Source organism: Euphorbia lathyris, chromosome 10 (genome assembly GCF_963576675.1).
Source record: "Euphorbia lathyris chromosome 10, ddEupLath1.1, whole genome shotgun sequence".
Lineage (NCBI taxonomy): Eukaryota > Viridiplantae > Streptophyta > Magnoliopsida > Malpighiales > Euphorbiaceae > Euphorbia > Euphorbia lathyris.
In genome coordinates this window covers 3,937,875-3,959,131 of record NC_088919.1, presented here as the reverse complement: position 1 = coordinate 3,959,131, position 21,257 = coordinate 3,937,875, and the positions used below count along the sequence as shown (strand labels likewise).

Below are 21,257 nucleotides of genomic sequence, written 5' to 3'. Positions count from 1 at the left end.
TATTTATTATTATTTATTATAATTTATAATTTAATAGTATTTATATTCATCATTATTTGTTATAATTATAAGTATTTATATATAATTTATAATTTAGCATTATTTATATATAGTTCATCATTATTTATAAATGATGTATTATTATTTATTATAATTGATATATTATTTATAATTTTATATTATTTATATATAATTCATCATTATTTATTATAATTATAATTATTTATATATAATATATTATTATTTATTATAATTTTTATATAATTCATCATTATGTATTATAATTATAATTACTTATATATAATTTATAATTTTTTATATATATAATTTTTTATTATAATTATAATGTTTTATATATAATATATCATTTCATTATATATATATATATATATATATATATATATATATATATAATTTATCATTGGTAAATTCTATAGTTACTAGATTGGAAAACAAAGTAATCATACTTTGTTTTAGTATCCAATAGTAATAAAACATGTGTTAATACAAATAAGATTAATTAAAATTAATAAAAAAAATTAACCTGCTATGGCAGGTAATATTTAATTATGAAAAATTTAAAGATTTTTAATTACAAAGTAAATAATATATAAGTCCCTATATTTTAATCTAATCACTATTTAGTCATTATATGTTAATAATACAGTATTAAATTCTTAATTTTAGCTCAATTCAACAGTTTAGTCCCTTATAGAGGGATTAATCTGTTCAATAATTTAAAATTTTAAGTGACAAAACTGTTGTTTAAAATAAAAAATAAGAACTAAACAATATATTATTAAAATACGAGAACTAAACAATATGTTAGATATTTAACATAGAGATTGATAAAATAAAAGATTTACGTAAAACTCTATTTTCACAAGTTTTGTGAATTTTTTTCTCCTAAAATAAAAAGGTTACGTAAATTTAGTCAAACTATATGTAAATTATATCTAAAAATAAAAGATTTATGTAGAGTTCAAAGGTTTTACGTAAAACTCTAATTTTCACAAGGTTTGTGGATTTTTTCTCCTAAAATAACAAGGTTACATAAATTAAGTCAAACCTTAAGTAAATTATGTCTAAAAATACGTAAATTTAGTCAAACTATACGTAAACTATATCTAAAAATAAAATATTTACGTAAAGTTCAAAGGTTTTACGTAAAACTCTAATTTTCACAATGTTTGTTGATTTTTCTCCTAAAGTAAAATGGTTACGTAAATTTAGTCAAACCTTACGTAAATTATATCTAGAAATAAAAGATTTACGTAAAATTCATAGGTTTTACGTAAAACTCTATTTTCACAAGGTTTGTAAATTTTTTCTCCTAAAATAAAAAGGTTACCTAAATTTAGTCAAACTATACGTAAATTATATCTAAAAATAAAATATTTACGTAAAGTTCAAAGGTTTACGTAAAACTCGATTTTTCACAAGGTTTGTGGATTTTTTCTCCTAAAATAACAAGGTTATGTAAATTTAGTCAAACCTTACGTAAATTATGTCTAAAAATACGTAAATTTAGTCAAACTATAGGTAAATTATATCTAAAAATAAAATATTTACGTAAAGTTTAAAGGTTTTACGTAAAACTCTAATTTTCACAATGTTTGTGGATTTTTCTCCTAAAGTAAAAGTGTTACGTAAATTTAGTCAAATCTTACGTAAATTATATCTAGAAATAAAAGATTTACGTAAAATTCATAGGTTTTACGTAAAACTCTATTTTCACAACGTTTGTGAATTTTTTTTTCTCCTAAAATAAAAAGGTTACCTAAATTTAGTCAAACTATACGTAAATTATATCTAAAAATAAAATATTTACGTAGAGTTAAAGGTTTTACGTAAAACTCTAATTTTCACAAGGTTTGTGGATTTTTTCTCCTAAAATAACAAGGTTACGTAAATTTAGTCAAACCTTATATAAATTATGTCTAATAATAAAAGATTTACGTAAAATTCATAGGTTTTATGTAAAACTCTATTTTCAAAAGATTTGTGAATTTTTTTTCTCCTAAAATAAAAAGGTTACCTAAATTTAGTCAAACTATACGTAAATTATATCTAAAAATAAAATATTTACATAAAGTCCAAAGGTTTTACGTAAAACTCTAATTTTCACAAGGTTTGTGGATTTTTTCTCCTAAAATAATAAGGTTACGTAAATTTAGTCAAACCTTATGTAAATTATGTCTAAAAATACGTAAATTTAGTCAAACTATACGTAAATTATATCTAAAAATAAAATATTTACGTAAATTTCAAGGGTTTTACGTAAAACTCTAATTTTCACAATGTTTGTGGATTTTTCTCCTAAAGTAAAAGGGTTACGTAAATTTAGTCAAACCTTACGTAAATTATATCTAAAAATAAAAGATTTACGTAAAATTTATAGGTTTTACGTAAAACTCTATTTTCACAAGGTTTGTGAATTTTTTTTCTCCTAAAATAAAAAGGTTACCTAAATTTAGTCAAACTATACGTAAATTATATCTAAAAATAAAATATTTACGTAAAGTTCAAAGGTTTTACGTAAAACTCTAATTTTCACAAGATTTGTGGATTTTTTCTCCTAAAATAACAAGGTTACGTAAATTTAGTCAAACCTTACGTAAATTATGTCTAACAATAAAAGATTTACGTAAAATTCATAGGTTTTATGTAAAACTCTATTTTCAAAAGATTTGTGAATTTTTTTCTCCTAAAATAAAAAGGTTACCTAAATTTAGTCAAACTATACGTAAATTATATCTAAAAATAAAATATTTACGTAAAGTTCAAAGGTTTACGTAAAACTCTATTTTTCATAAGGTTTGTGGATTTTTTCTCTTAAAATAACAAGGTTATGTAAATTTAGTCAAACCTTACGTAAATTATGTCTAAAAATACGTAAATTTAGTCAAACTATACGTAAATTATATCTAAAAATAAAATATTTACGTAAAGTTTAAAGGTTTTACGTAAAACTCTAATTTTCACAATGTTTGTGGATTTTTCTCCTAAAGTAAAAGTGTTACGTAAATTTAGTCAAATCTTACGTAAATTATATCTAGAAATAAAAGATTTACGTAAAATTCATAGGTTTTACGTAAAACTCTATTTTCACAAGGTTTGTGAATTTTTTTCTCCTAAAATAAAAAGGTTACCTAAATTTAGTCAAACTATACGTAAATTATATCTAAAAATAAAATATTTACGTAGAGTTAAAGGTTTTACGTAAAACTCTAATTTTCACAAGGTTTGTGGATTTTTTCTCCTAAAATAACAAGGTTACGTAAATTTAGTCAAACCTTACGTAAATTATGTCTAACAATAAAAGATTTACGTAAAATTCATAGGTTTTATGTAAAACTCTATTTTCAAAAGATTTGTGAATTTTTTTTCTCCTAAAATAAAAAAGGTTACCTAAATTTAGTCAAACTATACGTAAATTATATCTAAAAATAAAATATTTACATAAAGTCCAAAGGTTTTACGTAAAACTCTAATTTTCACAAGGTTTGTTGATTTTTTCTCCTAAAATAATAAGGTTACGTAAATTTAGTCAAACCTTATGTAAATTATGTCTAAAAATACGTAAATTTAGTCAAACTATACGTAAATTATATCTAAAAATAAAATATTTATGTAAATTTCAAGGGTTTTACGTAAAACTCTAATTTTCACAATGTTTGTGGATTTTTCTCCTAAAGTAAAAGGGTTACGTAAATTTAGTCAAACCTTACGTAAATTATATCTAAAAATAAAAGATTTACGTAAAATTTATAGGTTTTACGTAAAACTCTATTTTCACAAGGTTTGTGAATTTTTTTTCTCCTAAAATAAAAAGGTTACCTAAATTTAGTCAAACTATACGTAAATTATATCTAAAAATAAAATATTTACGTAAAGTTCAAAGGTTTTACGTAAAACTCTATTTTTCACAAGGTTTGTGGATTTTTTCTCCTAAAATAACAAGGTTACATAAATTTAGTCAAACCTTAAGTAAATTATGTCTAAAAATACGTAAATTTAGTCAAACTATACGTAAACTATATCTAAAAATAAAATATTTACGTAAAGTTCAAAGGTTTTACGTAAAACTCTAATTTTCACAATGTTTGTTGATTTTTCTCCTAAAGTAAAATGGTTACGTAAATTTAGTCAAACCTTACGTAAATTATATCTAGAAATAAAAGATTTACGTAAAATTCATAGGTTTTACGTAAAACTCTATTTTCACAAGGTTTGTAAATTTTTTTCTCCTAAAATAAAAATGTTACCTAAATTTAGTCAAACTATACGTAAATTATATCTAAAAATAAAATATTTACGTAAAGTTCAAAGGTTTACGTAAAACTCTATTTTTCACAAGGTTTGTGGATTTTTTCTCCTAAAATAACAAGGTTATGTAAATTTAGTCAAACCTTACGTAAATTATGTCTAAAAATACGTAAATTTAGTCAAACTATACGTAAATTATATCTAAAAATAAAATATTTACGTAAAGTTTAAAGGTTTTACGTAAAACTCTAATTTTCACAATGTTTGTTGATCATAAAGTAAAAGTGTTACGTAAATTTGGTCAAATCTTGCGTAAATTATATCTAGAAATAAAAGATTTACGTAAAATTCATAGGTTTTACGTAAAACTCTATTTTCACAAGGTTTGTGAATTTTTTTCTCCTAAAATAAAAAGGTTACCTAAATTTAGTCAAACTATACGTAAATTATATCTAAAAATAAAATATTTACGTAGAATTAAAGGTTTTACGTAAAACTCTAATTTTCACAAGGTTTGTGGATTTTTTCTCCTAAAATAACAAGGTTACGTAAATTTAGTCAAACCTTACGTAAATTATGTCTAACAATAAAAGATTTACGTAAAATTCATAGGTTTTATGTAAAACTCTATTTTCAAAAGATTTGTGAATTTTTTTTCTCCTAAAATAAAAAGGTTACCTAAATTTAGTCAAACTATACGTAAATTATATCTAAAAATAAAATATTTACATAAAGTCCAAAGGTTTTACGTAAAACTCTAATTTTCACAAGGTTTGTGAATTTTTTCTCCTAAAATAATAAGGTTACGTAAATTTAGTCAAACCTTATGTAAATTATGTCTAAAAATATGTAAATTTAGTCAAACTATACGTAAATTATATCTAAAAATAAAATATTTACGTAAATTTCAAGGGTTTTACGTAAAACTCTAATTTTCACAATGTTTGTGGATTTTTCTCCTAAAGTAAAAGGGTTACGTAAATTTAGTCAAACCTTACGAAAATTATATCTAAAAATAAAAGATTTACGTAAAATTTATAGGTTTTACGTAAAACTCTATTTTCACAAGGTTTGTGAATTTTTTTTCTCCTAAAATTAAAAGGTTACCTAAATTTAGTCAAACTATACGTAAATTATATCTAAAAATAAAATATTTACGTAAAGTTCAAAGGTTTTACGTAAAACTCTAATTTTCACAAGGTTTGTGGATTTTTTCTCCTAAAATAACAAGGTTACGTAAATTTGGTCAAACCTTACGTAAATTATGTCTAAAAATAAAAGATTTACGTAAAATTAATAGGTTTTACGTAAAACTCTATTTTCACAATGTTTGTGGATTTTTCTCCTAAAATAACAAGGTTACGTAAATTTAGTCAAACCTTACGTAAATTATGTCTAAAAATAAAAATTTACGTAAAATTTATAGGTTTTACGTAAAACTCTATTTTCACAAGGTTTGTGAATTTTTTTTTCCCTAAAATAATAGGTTACCTAAATTTAGTCAAACTATACGTAAATTACATCTAAAAATAAAATATTTATGTAAAGTTCAAAGGTTTTACGTAAAACTCTAATTTTCACAAGGTGTGTGGATTTTTCTCCTAAAATAACAAGGTTGCGTAAATTTACTCAAACCTTACGTAACATATGTCTAAAAATACGTAAATTTAGTCAAACTATACGTAAATTATATCTAAAAATAAAATAATTATGTAAAGTTCAAAGCTTTTACGTAAAACTCTAATTTTCACAATGTTTGTGTATTTTTCTCCTAAAGTAAAAGGGTTACGTAAATTTAGTCAAACCTTACGTAAATTATATCTAAAAATAAAAGATTTACGTAAAATGCATAAGTTTTACGTAAAACTCTATTTTCACAAGGTTTGTGAATTTTTTTCTCCTAAAATAAAAAGGTTACCTAAATTTAGTCAAACTATACGTAAATTATATGTAAAAATAAAATATTTACGTAAAGTTCAAAGGTTTTACGTAAAACTCTAATTTTCACAAGGTTTGTGGATTTTTTCTCTTAAAATAACAAGGTTACGTAAATTTAGTCAAACCTTACGTAAATTATGTCTAAAAATAAAAATTTACGTAAAATTTATAGGTTTTACGTAAAACTCTATTTTCACAAGGTTTATGAATTTTTTTCTCCTAAAATAAAAAGGTTACCTAAATTTAATCAAACTATACGTAAATTATATCTAAAAATAAGATATTTACTTAAAGTTCAAAGGTTTTACATAAAACTCTAATTTTCACAAGGTTTGTGGATTTTTTTCTCCTAAAATAACAAGGTTACGTAAATTTAGTCAAACCTTACGTAAATTATGTCTAAAAATAAAAAATTTACGTAAAATTCATAGGTTTTACGTAAAACCCTATTTTAACAACGTTTTTGAATTTTTTTCTCCTAAAATAAAAAGGTTACAGAAATTTAGTCAAACTATACGTAAACTATATCTAAGAATAAAATATTTACGTAAAGTTCAAAGGTTTTACGTAAAACTCTAATTTTCACAATGTTTGTGGATTTTTCTCCTAAAGTAAAAGGGTTACGTAAATTTAGTCAAACCTTACGTAAATTATGTATAAAAATAAAAGATTTACGTAAAGTTCAAATGTTTTATGTAAAACTCTATTTTTCACAAGATTTTTGGATTTTTCTTATCAAATAACAAGATTACGTAAATTTAGTCAAACCTTACGTAAATTATGTCTAAAAATAAAAGATTTACGAAAGTTCACAAGTTTTATGTAAAACTCTATTTTTCACAAGATTTGTGGATTTTCCTTATAAAAAAACAACGGTTTATGTCTAAAAATAAAATATTTACGTAAATTTTAAAGGTTTTATGTAAATCTCTAATTTTCACAAGGTTTGTGGATTTTTCCTGCTAAAATAACAAGATCACATAAATTTATTCCAACTTTATGTAAATTATGTCTAAAAATAAAATATTTATGTAAATTCCAAAGGTTTTACGTAAACCTCTAATTTTCACAAGGTTTGTGGATTTTTCCTCCTAAAATAACGAGATCATGTAAATTTAGTCTGATTTTACGTAAATTATGTCTAAAAATAGTAGATTTACATAAAGTTCAAATGTTTTATGTAAAACTCTATTTTTCACAACGTTTGTAGTGTTTTCTCCTAAAATAACAAGGTTACGTAAATTTAGACTAACTTTACATAAATTATGTCTAAAAATAAAAGCTTTACGTAAAGTTCAAGGGTTTTACGTAAACTATATTTTTCACAAGGTTTGTGGATTTTTTCTTCTCAAATAACAAGGTTACATAAATTTAATTAAACTTTACGTAAATTATGTCTAATAATTAAAGATTTACGTAAAATTCAAAGGTTTTACGTAAAGCTCTGTTTTTCACATAGTTTGTGGATTTTTTCTAATAAAATAACAAGGTTATGTAAATTTAGTCTAAATTTACTTAAATTATTTTTAAAAATAAAAGATTAATGTAAAGTTCAAAAGTTTTACGTAAAACTCTATTTTTCACAAAGTTTGTGGATTTTTTCATATAAAATAAAAGTTTATGTAAATTTAGTACAATTTTATGTAAATTATGTCTAAAAATAAAAGATTTACGTAAAATTCAAAGGTTTTACGTAAAACTCTTTTTTTTTGCAAAGTTATTGATTTTTTTTTTATAAAAATACAACTTTACGTAAATTTAGTCACATTTTACGTTAGTTAAGTTACATTGAGTTGCGTTACGTTACATTATAATACGTTACGTTTACGCTAAGTTACATTACATTATATTACATTATGCTAAGTTATGTTTGCTAAGTTGTGTTATGTTACATTACGTTATGTTACGTTAATTATGTTACGTAATTTTATATTAAGTTACATTAAATTTTGTTACGTTACATTATGTTACATTACATTACGTTATGTTAAATTCACACTTTATGTAAATTGTCTAATAATTGGATATTTATGTAAAGTTCAAAGAATTTACATGAAACTCGATCTTTCGTGAAGTTAACGGGTTTTCTATAAAAGTATAACTTTACGTAAATTAAATCTCACTTTACATAAATTATGTTAGAAAGTAAAGGATTTATTCAAAGATTTTACGTGAAACTCCATTTTTCACAAAATTGGTGGTTTTTATTTTTTGTAAACTAATAACGTTCATAATTTGAGTTTTATGTAAATCATATCTAACAATAGAGGGTAAGTTCAAAGGTTTTGCCTGAAACTCTATATTTCACAAAGTTGGTGGATTTTTTTGTAAACTTTATATAAATTAAGTCTCACTTTACGTAGAGTTTGTTACACAATAGTGGATTTACGTAAGGGTCAAAGTTTTTACATGAACGTCAATTTTTTTTTGCAAAGTTAATGAATATTTGTTTTTTGTAAAATAAAAACTTTACATACATTAAGTCTCACTTTACGTAAATCATATCTAACATTAAAGGATTTACGTAAAATTCAAAGGTTTTACGCGAAACTCAATTTTGGCAAAGTTAATGATTTATTTTTGTAAAATAACAAATTTAGATAAATTAAGTCACATTTTACGTAAATTATGTCTAACAATAAATGATTTACGCAATGTTTAAGATTTTACTCGAAACTCAATTTTTCGCGAGACTAATGATTTATTTTTCTTGTAAAATAATAATTTTACATAAATTAAGTCTCACTTTATGTAAATTATATCTAACAATAGAAGATTTACATAAAGTTGAAAGGTTTTACTTGAAAGTCGATTTTTCACAAAGTTAATAAAAAAAATTTGTAAAATAAAAACTTTACGCAAATTATGTTCAATAATAGGAGATTTATGTAAAGTTACAAGGTTTAATTACGTGAAGCTCGTTTTTTCGCAAGGCTAATGTTTTTTTTGTAAAATAACCATTTTACATAAATTAAGTCATATTTTACGTAAATTTTGTCTAACAATAGATGATTTACGTAAAGTTTAAAGTTTTTATGTGAAACTCGATTTTCTGTAAAGTTAATGATTTTTTATGTAAATTATTTATAACAATATGGGATTTACGTGAAATTCAAATAAGTTAGTGACTTTTTGTATAGTAAATAATTTTGTAACACTAAATTATATTTGGTAAAATTTAAAAGTTTTACGTGATTTTTTTTTGGCAAATTACACCCATTGAACTTCAATTCTTAATAGTATGACCTCTGAACTTTATTCTTTTTAACACCGGTGGCCATTGAACTTTAACTAATTCCTCAAAATGACCGGTACCGACCTCAAAATGAAAATATTCAAGAATTAAAATTGTTCAGAACGACATTTAACATGGAACCATATTTCTTATTTTTCAAAATCACCTTTTTTTTTGGAGCTTTCGCTTTCTACAGATTCACTCTTCTAATTTTTTATTTTGAGGTTGTCAATGGTCGTTTTGAGACGTTGAGTGGCCACCGATGTTAAAAAGTGTAATGTTCAATGACCATACTATTAAGAATTGAAGTTCAAGGACCATAATATTAAATGGGTAAAGTTCAGTAGCCATGAGTGTAATTTACCCTGATTTTTTTCATAATTAGTGATTTTCACTTTTTTTTTTAGTTTGAAGTTGAAGTTAGTTTATGTATTTTTTGCCAAAATTAGTAATTTCATTTTTTTGTTTAACAGTTGAAGCCAATTTATGAATGGATGAAAATCACCACTTATCAAACTCCAATGAAGAAAATCCAAAGATTTGTGATGGGAAGAGGAAACTAGTGCAATGAGAAAAATAATTGCGGAGCTAATTAAAAAAGAAAAAAAAAGTTTGATTATAATTGAATTTTAACCGGATGAAACAGTTATCCAGTTTTGAACTAATTGGAACCATCACAACTAAAACTTATTCTACTAGTAAATCAATGGTCATGAAAGCAACGTTAACTTTACTTTGTTTACAACAAAGTAATAGTAGCCTACACCTTTATTATTATTTATTGTAATTATAATTATTTATATATAAAATATATTATTATATATATAATTTATTATAATTATAATTATTTGGTGCAGTGAAGTGAAGTTCAATTAAGTTAAATTAAGTTCAGTTCAGTTCAATTCAGTAGCATTCAGTTCAGTTCAGTTAATTTAATTTATTATATATTATAATAACTGCTTAAATATATTTTTTATTTGTTAGAGTTTTACATTTTGAAAAAAAAAACAAATGTAAGAGGTTTAATATATCATTCGTCTCCGAATTTGTTCAAAAAACTTGATTGGCTCTATAAACTTTTAAAGTGTTTCAATAACCTCCTCAAATTGCTTAAAATATCTTTATAACTCTCTCAACTTATTTAAAATATAGTAAATTAATCTCTTGGTTGCAAAGAAGTAAACTGCATGCGGAATGTGATAATGTAGAATCCTTGCCTTTCCATTCATTGATAATGTGATATATATACACAAGATATATGTGTGAACATGATAATTACAAATCAATTATATTCCTAAATTACAGCAGAAATATCCATATCTAATACACCCCCGTAGTCGAAACGGGAGGTGGTCGAACGTTGAGACTAGAGCGGAAGTCGTCGAAAAGAATTTGTGGTAGACCTTTGGTGAAAATATCTGCAATTTGATGACGAGAAGGAACATGAAGTACCCTAACCTCTCCTTTAGCAACCTTTTCTCGAACAAAATGTATATCCATCTCAATATGCTTGGTACGTTGGTGTTGTACAGGATTACCAGTGAGGTAAACTGCACTCACATTGTCACAATATACCAAGGTGGATTTACTAATAGGGCAATGAAGTTCAAGAAGAAGATTTCTAATCCAGCAAGTTTCAGATACGACATTAGCAACACCACGATACTCTGCTTCAGCACTAGAACGAGATAAAGTGGGTTGCCGCTTAGCAGACCAAGACAGAAGATTGTCACCAAGGAAAACACAATATCCTGAAGTAGAACGTCGAGTGTCAGGACATCCCCCCCAATCTGCATCTGTATAGGAGACCAAGGAATCTAGTGAAGAGGTTGTGAATGTAAGTCCGAACTCCAGGGTTCCTTTAACATATCGAAGAATCCGCTTGATAGCTGCCATATGAGACGTTTTGGGATCGTGCATGAATAAACAGACTTGCTGAACAGCATAACTGATGTCTGGGCGAGTGAGAGTCAAATACTGTAATGCACCAGCTAAACTTCGATACTCAGATGGATCATGATAAGCAGAACCAGATGAAGCACTCAGTTTTTGCTTAGTGTCAACAGGTGTTGTACAGGAATTTGCTGAAGAAAGACCGGCTTTAGAAATGATCTCAGTAGCATACTTCTTTTGAGACAGAAAAAGAGAGCCGGCGCTCCGAGTGACAGATATCCCTAAAAAATAACTCAATGGGCCAAGATCTTTCATAGCAAATTCGGAACTCAATTTGTTGATAATTGACTCTCGTAGAGCAGTGGAAGAAGTAGCTAGAACGATGTCATCCACATATAAGAGTAGATATGCCATCTCTGCTCCCCGACGAAAGACAAATAGTGAATGATCAGATTTACTGTGAGAAAAACCCATGGTAGACAAGAAAGAGGCAAACCGTTGGTACCACGCCCGTGGTGCCTGTTTGAGACCATAAAGAGACTTTTGAAGAAGGCATACATGATCTGGATAGTTGGGATCCCGAAATCCCAGTGGTTGATGCATATAAACAGTCTCATGAAGATCCCCATGAAGAAAAGCATTTTTTACATCCAGCTGATGTAGTGGCCAACCTTTAGAAAGTGCAATACTTAATACAGCTCGAATTGTTGCTGGCTTAACAACTGGACTGAAAGTATCACCACAGTCTACCCCAACAAGTTGATTCGCCCCATTTCCAACAAGTCTTGCTTTGTATCTTTCAAAAGATCCATCTGCATTAAATTTGTGCCTGAGAATCCACCAACTACGAAGAACATTAGCATTAGAAGGACGGGGTACGAGGACCCACGTCTTATTTTCAATAAGAGCCTTATATTCTTCAGTCATGGCTTGTTTCCAATTAGGGTCTTGTAAAGCAAGTGAGGGATTAGAAGGAATAGGAGAAATAGTGGTGGTGTGTAAGTTGAGCTTTCTTTGGGGTTTGAAAATTCCAAGTTGAGCTTTCTGCTGTAATTTAGGAATATAATTGATTTGTAATTATCATGTTCACACATATATCTTGTGTATATATATCACATTATCAATGAATGGAAAGGCAAGAAGCATGTGTTAGAAGAGTGCGAATTATATTATTGATTGTTCGAATCGTTCGTTCAGATTTACCGTTTTGGGAGGAAGTATGTGGACATGAAAAACGGAATTGCATACCATTATTGTTAAAAAAATCATGAAAATGACTATTGTTATACTCACCACCATTATCACACTGAAAAGTTTTGATATCTTTTTCAAATTGAGTACGTACGTAATTTCGGAATGTGAGGAACACAGAAAAAACTTGAGATTTATTTGCTAAGGGAAAAGTCCACAGAAAATTAGAATAATCATCTAGGAAAAGAACATAATATCTATAGCCACTAGAACTTAGAACAGGAGATGTCCATATATCACTATGAATAATATCAAACGGCATTGATGACATATTTTTAGAAGCATAAAAAGGCAATTTAATATGTTTCCCAAGCACACAAGAATTGCAAATAGAAAAATCAACATTTTTAGGACAAGAAATAAAATTATTAGTTCGAAGATTGTCTAAAATTTGAGGACCAGGATGGCCCAATCTATTGTGCCAAACTGAAGGAGATAAAACAGAAGCATTTAAAGCATAAGAAGACTCTGAAGAGGAGGATGTGACTGGATATAAATCACCGGTGCTATTACATCTCATAATAGGGATCCCCGTGCGCAAGTCCTTCACAGAGAAACCAACAGGATCAAATTCAACGGACACATTATTATCAATAGCAAATTTCCGCACAGATATAAGGTTTTTGATTAATCTAGGGGCATGTAAAACATTGTTCAATTCTAGGGTTTTGTTGTTTGTTTTTAAGGATGCATTACCAAGACCGATAACAGGAATACAAGTGCCATTACCTACTACGATACTCGTGTTAGGACTCTTATTTAAATAAGATGTGAGTTTACCTCCATCCCCGCTCATGTGAGAAGTGGCGCCGGTGTCCATATGCCAAGGTTCTGCAGGTGGTGTGATTGTCAAGGTGTGCATAGCCGCCTCAATGTTTGTTGGAGTGTAATACTGGGCCAGATGGGCCTGCGGATGGGCTCCCAATATGCCTGGCTGGACTGCAGAAGAATTGTTATTAAAAACAGGCCTGCGAGTTGCACCATGAGTTGCACCATGTGAAGAATTGGGCCAAGAAGGATAAGGACATGGGGGATAGGCCCATTGGGGCGCCTGTCCAGTCCATGGCCCGTACCCCCATGGCTGTTGTAAAGAAACAGCCCCTGACCAGCGAGGACCGCTATTTTGCTGCCATCGTCCGCCTCTGCCCCGTCCGCCTCTGCCACGGCGATAATAACCCCGGCCACCGCGAGCAGCGCCAGAATTTTGAGGGAAAGAAGGCCGAACGTGATTTGAATATGGAGGAGCTTGATTCGACGGGGACTGTTGGGCGATAGTAACGGCGGCAATTTCAGATCCGACGGTGGCGGCTGTGCGTTTTTTACGGGCAGATTCTTCCAATAATAACATGGACCTTGCCTTTGTGAAATTGGGCAGAATGTCATTGTGGCGAATTTGTGTTCCGATTGTCTCGTAGGCGTCAGTGAGCCCCGAAATTAATTGAAGAACGAGACGATCGTTGGATACGGCAGCCCCGACGTTGCTTAATTGGTCCGAGAGGGACTTCAAATGTTGGCAGTATGCAGAGATATCATCAAAATTTTCAAGTCTAGCATTGGACAGTTCTTGTTGTAAATAAAGGGCTCTTGAATTTTTATTATCGGAGAATTGTTGTTCTAGGAGTTTCCAAGCGTCGGCGGCTGTTAAATTTGGTCCGATGATACTGTTGAGAAGGTCTGAAGATATGGTTCCATAAATCCATTGCAACACGATGGCATCAACACGAGACCATAAACCTGGATTGTTTGCTTTCATAACCGAAGAAGAGGTTTCCGATTTATCGTCGGTTTCAGGAAGGATATGATCAAGAACTTGAAAAGCACGGGCATGTGTTTTAAAAAGTTCAGCCCAAGTGGTATAGAGGCCTTTGCCGGATTCGAGAGGATCACGAATAAAGGAGGTAATGTTGATAATGGAGAGGGCCGGATGAGTTGGTGCGGCGGCGGCACCATTGTTTTGTTCATTGTTTGGCATGGTGGCAGTAGAGTTTTTAGGGATGAAGAACGGCAGAATGAGGAAGAGAGAAAGAAGAGATTTGGGTGGGATTAGGGAGAGAAATTTTAGGAGAGAGTTTTTAGGAAAGAAATTAGGCTCATGATACCATGATAATGTAGAATCCTTGCCTTTCCATTCATTGATAATGTGATATATATACACAAGATATATGTGTGAACATGATAATTACAAATCAATTATATTCCTAAATTACAGCAGAAATATCCATATCTAATAGAATGTATGTTACAAACGCTTTGAAAAAATCAAACAAATTAACATGTAAACGACACATCGTTCCTGAACTGGCACGCAGGGGAAAAATATGGGGTTTAATTATTAAATTTTTTCGCCATGAAATCTGTGACATTGTGAATTATGTAACAACAATTCACTTTTGACTGTGTTTTAATGGTCTGTACAATATAAGTAAGAGTTGTTACAACTGGAACAATGAACGTCATAAATCATACTCAAATAACAATAAATATTGAATTTAACGGTGAAAAAGAAATTAATTCACTCTTTTTCTTTTTCTCTACGTATCCATCCAAATCCGATCACTTATGTGTCAATTCGTTTTGACTGTTTCAAAGCACATGTAATATAAATTCAGTATGCAACTTATTTTTTCACAACCGAATGATTAATTAGTTATATTTTAAGTAACTTTGAGCGACTATCAAGATCCTTCAAATGTTTCGGGTCAATCAAACTTTTTATACGAGTTCAGTAAAGAATGATGTATTAAGCCAGTGTAGGAAACAAGAATTATAATCAAACATGATAAGATAGAAAATATTACATCATTTTATATTTTCCATCATTTCTGAAATCAAACGGTCCAAAAAAGAGATTGATGATCCATCATCCATCAAAGCCTTCCTACTCTTCTCACTAATCTCCTGCACCTTTTTCCTCACAATACTATCATGCTCCATGACACACCTAATCCCTCTCTCTATATCACTAGCACTAACAATCACAACATAATCACTTCCATAATCCTTTCTATAATCCATTTTAATCTCCACCGCTAATCCCAACTCGATTATCAACTCAAACGCGTTTAACTGTTGTTCCGAAAATAACGGCCACGTGGCAATTGGAACACCATACCATATGCTCTCGAGTATAGAATTCCACCCACAATGCGATACAAACCCTCCGATTGCTGGGTGGGCCAAGATAGCCACTTGTGGAGCCCAACCAATGATTCTTCCAATATCAGCTGTTCGATCAAGAAATCCCTGAGATAGGATATCCGCGAGATTTGTATAATCAGTTGGAATTCCCATTTTACCCTTTGGCGGAGGCTGACGTAGGGACCACAAGAATCGATAGCCACTGTGCTCCAGAGCGTAGGCGATCTCTTTCACTTGTTCCTCACCGAAGCTTCCCATGCTCCCGAAACACAAGAAGACTACAGATAACGGAGGTTGTTCATCAAGCCACGTCATGATCTCATCTTTCTTCTGGGTCCCACTTGTTTCCGAATCACCACCGTCCATTTTTAGGTTCAAGATGGGACCCACTGGATAGATTGGTGGGGTAGGGACTATTGAATCAGTGAAGGAGCTGACCGCATACGGTTCAAGCTCGAGCGATGTATTTACCAAAATACCCTTGACCTCTTTGAATCTCTTTGCGTTACCGTAGTAGATAGGGTGGAAATCCTTGTTGAAAACCACGGAAGGGAAAACCTTAGCAGGAACTGAGTTAATGAAGCTCGGCACCGTTAACTCAGTATCCGAGTCCTTGAACTCAGTTGTGTCCACATGCTGCTCGTCGTTAAGGGACTGCATAAAAAGCATAAAACCGAGAGAAGCGGCACTTGAAGGGAAGAAAATGTAAGAGTCGACGCCGAATTCGGTGGCTACATCGATCATTGTGGTACAAAACATTCCGACGACGAAAGCAGCGAGTTGCGGCGGCGATTCGGACTGAGTGATGAGATGAGAAACGGCTTGTTTGACATGAGGTTTCTGTGTTTCGATGAAGGAGACGAGAGAGAATCGAGTGTTTTTCTGTTCATCGGAAGGAAGATTGATGAGTCGAATAGTTTCAGGTAACGAGGAAGAAACTGAGGATATATAGTTGGTGATCTTGGCGTCAAATATGGAAGGTTTCATGGCGAGGATAGTGACGGAAACTTGTTCACGGCGGTTGACTATTAGCTTTGCCAGCTCCACCGCCGGAACGAGATGGCCGACGCCCGGTGATGGGATTAAAATAAGCTCTGCTTTCATCTTGTTATTACTTTTAGGAAATTTAATTTCATTTGCCATATTAGTCTTGTTTTATAATCAAGAGATGATGAGAAGTTGATGCCATTATCCATAAGTGACATTGTTTGTGGCTGCAATTAGGACTCATTCCCGCTCATCAACTCGGCTCGGAATTCGAAATAAAAGATCGATTGTGAATTCATGGAATAATCGGGTTGTGAATTCATAAGAATAGGATAAAGATAAGACCTTATCCTTGTGGAGATTGGGATAGGATTGGATGATAATTTAGTGCTCTTAGTTATGGAATAATCGCATCTCTTCACATATAATTGGTGAAATAATTAGTGTAATATTGCATGAGTAGTAATATAAAATTGTGATTCGTTGATTTAAATTAAGAAGTAACTCGATATGACACAAATTTATCCTACCTCTAGGATTTTAGGATTTAGGTTTAAGATTTAGCCCTTTGCTATATCCACAGATGCTAAAAAGCTAAATTAATACCAAATTTTATTTTGGACTAAATTGAATTAAAAACTCGATGGACACTGACAGTCACTACTAAAGATGGTAACAAATAGATTACCATAGTGCCATCCCAATCTTTACCTATTTAATTTTATCATTATGGTATACTTTTTACATCTCGTACCATTTTCATTTAATTCGCACATATCCTTACTCTTAAAAATCAATATAGTATAAAACAAAAAATACTACAAATTTAACAAAGTACAAAATTAACAAATCATCCATCTAAAAATTAAACAAATTGAACATTAATCAATAAAGTAATTTAATGGTATCACTCAATGGTTGAAGAATAAAAAATTGGGGTTTGAATCTCACTATCTTATATCTAAAAAACAATAATATTTTTATTCACATAGCCATCACAGGTCATGCTTTTGATCTCCTACCTTTCTATACAGGGTAAGGGGCCATCACAGGTCATGCTTTTGATCTCCTACCTTTCTATACAGGGTAAGGGTAAGAGTTATCTCAGTAGGTTCAGGTAGTACTAGATACCGTGGATACATTACCCATTGTCAACCCTGGTCACTACTAGGATAAGCCCATTACCAATTATAAGAGAAACAGGATGTCAAAGCAGAAAGATAAACTGACAATCATTTCAGAAGCGATCAACTTCTCAAAGTTGAACTTTCAGGTTGTTTCTAATAAATAAGAAAAACCCAGCTCGTTCAAATAGATTTATCATTTTATATCCAATTTTAAATAGCATAAAAAAAATATTGGATTTGGATTACAAAATCTGCAGTCTAAAAAGAAAAGGTTCAAAACAAAATCTGCAGTCTAAAAACAACAAGAACAGAAGCTCTAGCTGCTCTCTTCTAATTGAAAGATGGAACCCATCAAAATTAGAGAATTCTTACTTCTTCTTCTCACCACCTCCAGTAGCCCTGAAAAAAGTTGCAGCAGGAAAAGAGAAAAATCAACCATTAAGACGAAACCCCAACCAAGTAAATGCACTAGTAAAATATTTCACATTATAATTTTATGTGCTAGAAACATACCTCATCTTACGGAGAACGCTCGACATCTCCTCTCTCTTTCTCTTGGCTCTCTTGTGTGTGCCCAACTTTCTCTTAGCAACCTTCAAAGCACGCTTGTCCTTACCGACTTTCAAAAGCTCGGTTATTCTTTTTTCATAAGGTGCAAACCCAGCAACTTCCCTTATCAGACTCTTCACAAAGTGTACCCTTTTGCTTGTTTTCTGAACATAACAACCATTATGACATAAATATTCCATTCTGCAAAAACTACAAACAATGACAAGCACATATAAATTTATGCAGGAAGCTGCAGGGGTGGCCTGCGGTGCTCTGGCACCCCAAGCTTCCGGGAACCACCCTTGAGAGGGATAATTCAGCCTTCCTGCCTCCACAAAAAGGGGCTGCTGGGGGTGCAAATTGGCACCCAGGGCTTTAAAAGTCTGTATTTGCCTCGGCAAGCTGTCCATACAGAGAACATTAAATAAAGAAAACGTGTGACTGCAAGTCCCGAAACAAATGCAATAAATCATAGCAATCTAATTCCTTGAACACAAATCCAACTGCCATTAGCATTTTTTATGCACATAGAACACATTGATTTCATGATAGTATACCTATTGAAGTTCAATCTAAAAAATATCACTCTTAGTAAACAAGATACCAAAACGTGAAAATAGACTATGAAAATATAGGGAAATTTGCTCAAAAATCAACTTACGCCTTTGCGATCTGCAGGACGTGGAGCTAATTCTTTCTTGGTTACTATGTGTCCTTTGTTCAATCCAACTAAGAGGCCAGTTTTGGGAGCCATCACCTGCAATATTGAAATTCACATTACAAGCTAAACAACAGCATCAGATTGGTAGAGGAGCATATTCAAATCACTCGAAATGCTAATCAGATAACTAATTCAGTCGATTAAAATTCCAAGTAAGTCCAACGCTCTTGATAATCCAACCACGACTACTGAACCATTTTAAAACATAACCTTCGCGGCCAATGATCCAAAACCCTTAATCTATATACACAATTGATGGAATAAGCTCAGATCCATGTAGGAACAATCATAGCGCAGTGATGAACAACAAAATTGAAACTGATTCTATCAATCTACCAAATATACGACTACTTACAGATCCATTTCTATTTATATATTACATGAAATAGAAGATCGTTTTCCACACAGAATGAAAACCTGAAGATGAAGACGAAGACGGAAGTGTTACCTCTAGGCGTGCGTAGCAGAAGCTGAATCCCGCGGCTTGTCAGAGAAGGATTAGGGTTTTGGTTAGCAGCTGCGTTTTATACCCTCACTGAACGCGACAATGAGCAAAAAACATATTGAAACCCTCAACTTTATAACATTATTCTATTAAGTACTTCTATAATGGCAAAAAGCACAATTAAGCTACTGAACTTTACCTGTTTTAAAAATCAGGTCTTTGATTAATTATTTTTCCACATTAAACACTTGATCATTGATTTTTTTTTTTATATCTAGTATGGACGACAAGCACGGTTAAGAGAGTCAACCTGCTAGTGTGGAAATTTTCACTTCCATTGGACAAATAAAAAAAATAAGTTTCTTAATTAGGGAAGAGAGAGTAAAAAGTAAATAGAAATTACAGAAATCAATTTCTAGTAGGTTTCTCTAAACTGAAAATCCAGTTTGGAAGAACCTGCTGGAAATGGATTTTGGTGTTAGGGTGGAAGATCGATTTGATGATTCTGATATTGGAAATCGTAAAATTAAAGAGGAGAAGTTCGAACTTGGAATAACTTATTGGAAACTAATTTCTATAATTTCTTTTTACTTTCTAATTTTTGTCTCTCCTAGTTAAGAAATTTTTATTTTTATTTATTTATGTCAATAAGCTGAATCGCTCTAACGAAGTATGTAGCCCAAACTCGACGAAAAAGTTAAATAAGGGTATGGTCTATAGCAGAATCAATGTCTTAATATAAAAAACAATTAATCAGAAGTTTGATTCTTAAAACATACAAAGTTTAAAAGCTTAATTAATTTGTATTTGACTGTTGCGATTTAATTAGATGTATAGATTATAGAAATAAAAATAACGGACTGAATTCAAAGATGGATCGGCCCAAATGTACATCTCAAATGGTCACCTTTAAACATGAATATCTCATTCAATGCTCAAGTTTTTTTTATCTTTTTCAACGTGTAATATACCGTTAAAAAGCTCTCATATAATAAAAAAAATGTCTATAAAAAACATCATTTAAATTACCATTTTAATTTTGTATATATAAGTCTAAAAAATGATGAAAAACTAACAAATAAAATGTTATTTCCTTAAAATTTCCAACACGAAAATGGTGGTCCGATGAGATGCTTTGAGGCGGCGGAGGAATTTGGATCAAAGCTGCTGAAGATGAAGATGAGTATTAGGGTTTTTAGATTTTTAATGGAGAGAAGGAAAGAAGAAATTGCTTATGTGTTTGAACTAAATTAAAGATATAGTGGATTGGTGGTTTATTATAGGCTTCTTTATATGAAACTCACTAACTATATTAAAGGCTGTATAACACTAATAATAGGAAAATCAATTTCAATTATGTCAAATCAGTGGCGGAACAAGAACCCAAACTAAGCGGGGTTTAAATATTTAATAATAAATTTTTTATAACGTTAAAAATATTGTATCACGTAAAATTCAATCATTTTTAACACAATAATTTGGGGAGCTAATTTTAATCGTGCAGTTGACTGTAAATTTTCAAAATCAAGCCCGTTAGGGCTGGGCAAAATTTTTTTAGCCTCCAACGCGTTAAATGATGCGGACATCCTAACAGAGATCACTGATCACAGGCGCTCTGGCGAATCCCCAGACATCAGACCCACGGAGGTTATACCTAGGAGGGCGGATCCTCAAGACAAGCAAGCGGGGCGAATCTAGGAGTAC

At 30.4% G+C, this 21,257-nt stretch overlaps 2 protein-coding genes across 2 annotated transcripts; both read right to left on the bottom strand.

Moving 5' to 3' along the window:
* Positions 1–15,339: 15,339 nt before the first annotated feature.
* On the bottom strand, positions 15,340–17,097 carry LOC136209830 (anthocyanidin 3-O-glucosyltransferase 6-like). Its single transcript, XM_066001428.1, has one exon. It carries the CDS (start codon positions 16,865–16,867, stop codon positions 15,386–15,388), a length of 1,482 nt encoding a protein of 493 aa, XP_065857500.1. The 5' UTR covers positions 16,868–17,097; the 3' UTR covers positions 15,340–15,385.
* A 917-nt stretch (positions 17,098–18,014) lies between these two features.
* LOC136207933 (large ribosomal subunit protein eL36y-like) lies at positions 18,015–19,692 on the bottom strand. The gene is made up of 4 exons (XM_065998785.1): positions 19,557–19,692; positions 19,049–19,144; positions 18,352–18,551; positions 18,015–18,237 (listed from the first exon to the last, which is right to left on the bottom strand). The coding sequence occupies exons 2-4, from the start codon at positions 19,139–19,141 to the stop codon at positions 18,207–18,209; spliced, it is 324 nt and encodes a 107-aa protein (XP_065854857.1). The 5' UTR covers positions 19,142–19,144; positions 19,557–19,692; the 3' UTR covers positions 18,015–18,206.
* Between the last annotated feature and the right edge of the window lie 1,565 nt (positions 19,693–21,257).

What these genes read in the sequence shown, in the direction of transcription:
- LOC136207933 (XM_065998785.1), bottom strand. Translation starts at nt 19,141, where the DNA reads ATGGCTCCCAAAACTGGCCTCTTAGTTGGATTGAACAAAGGACACATA. An exon ending in GTCCTGCAGATCGCAAAGGC is followed by an intron (nt 18,552 to 19,048) that starts GTAAGTTGATTT and finishes TGTTATGTTCAG; the next exon opens with AAAACAAGCAAAAGGGTACA. An exon ending in AGCGTTCTCCGTAAGATGAG is followed by an intron (nt 18,238 to 18,351) that starts GTATGTTTCTAG and finishes AACTTTTTTCAG; the next exon opens with GGCTACTGGAGGTGGTGAGA.
- LOC136209830 (XM_066001428.1), bottom strand. Translation starts at nt 16,867, where the DNA reads ATGGCAAATGAAATTAAATTTCCTAAAAGTAATAACAAGATGAAAGCA.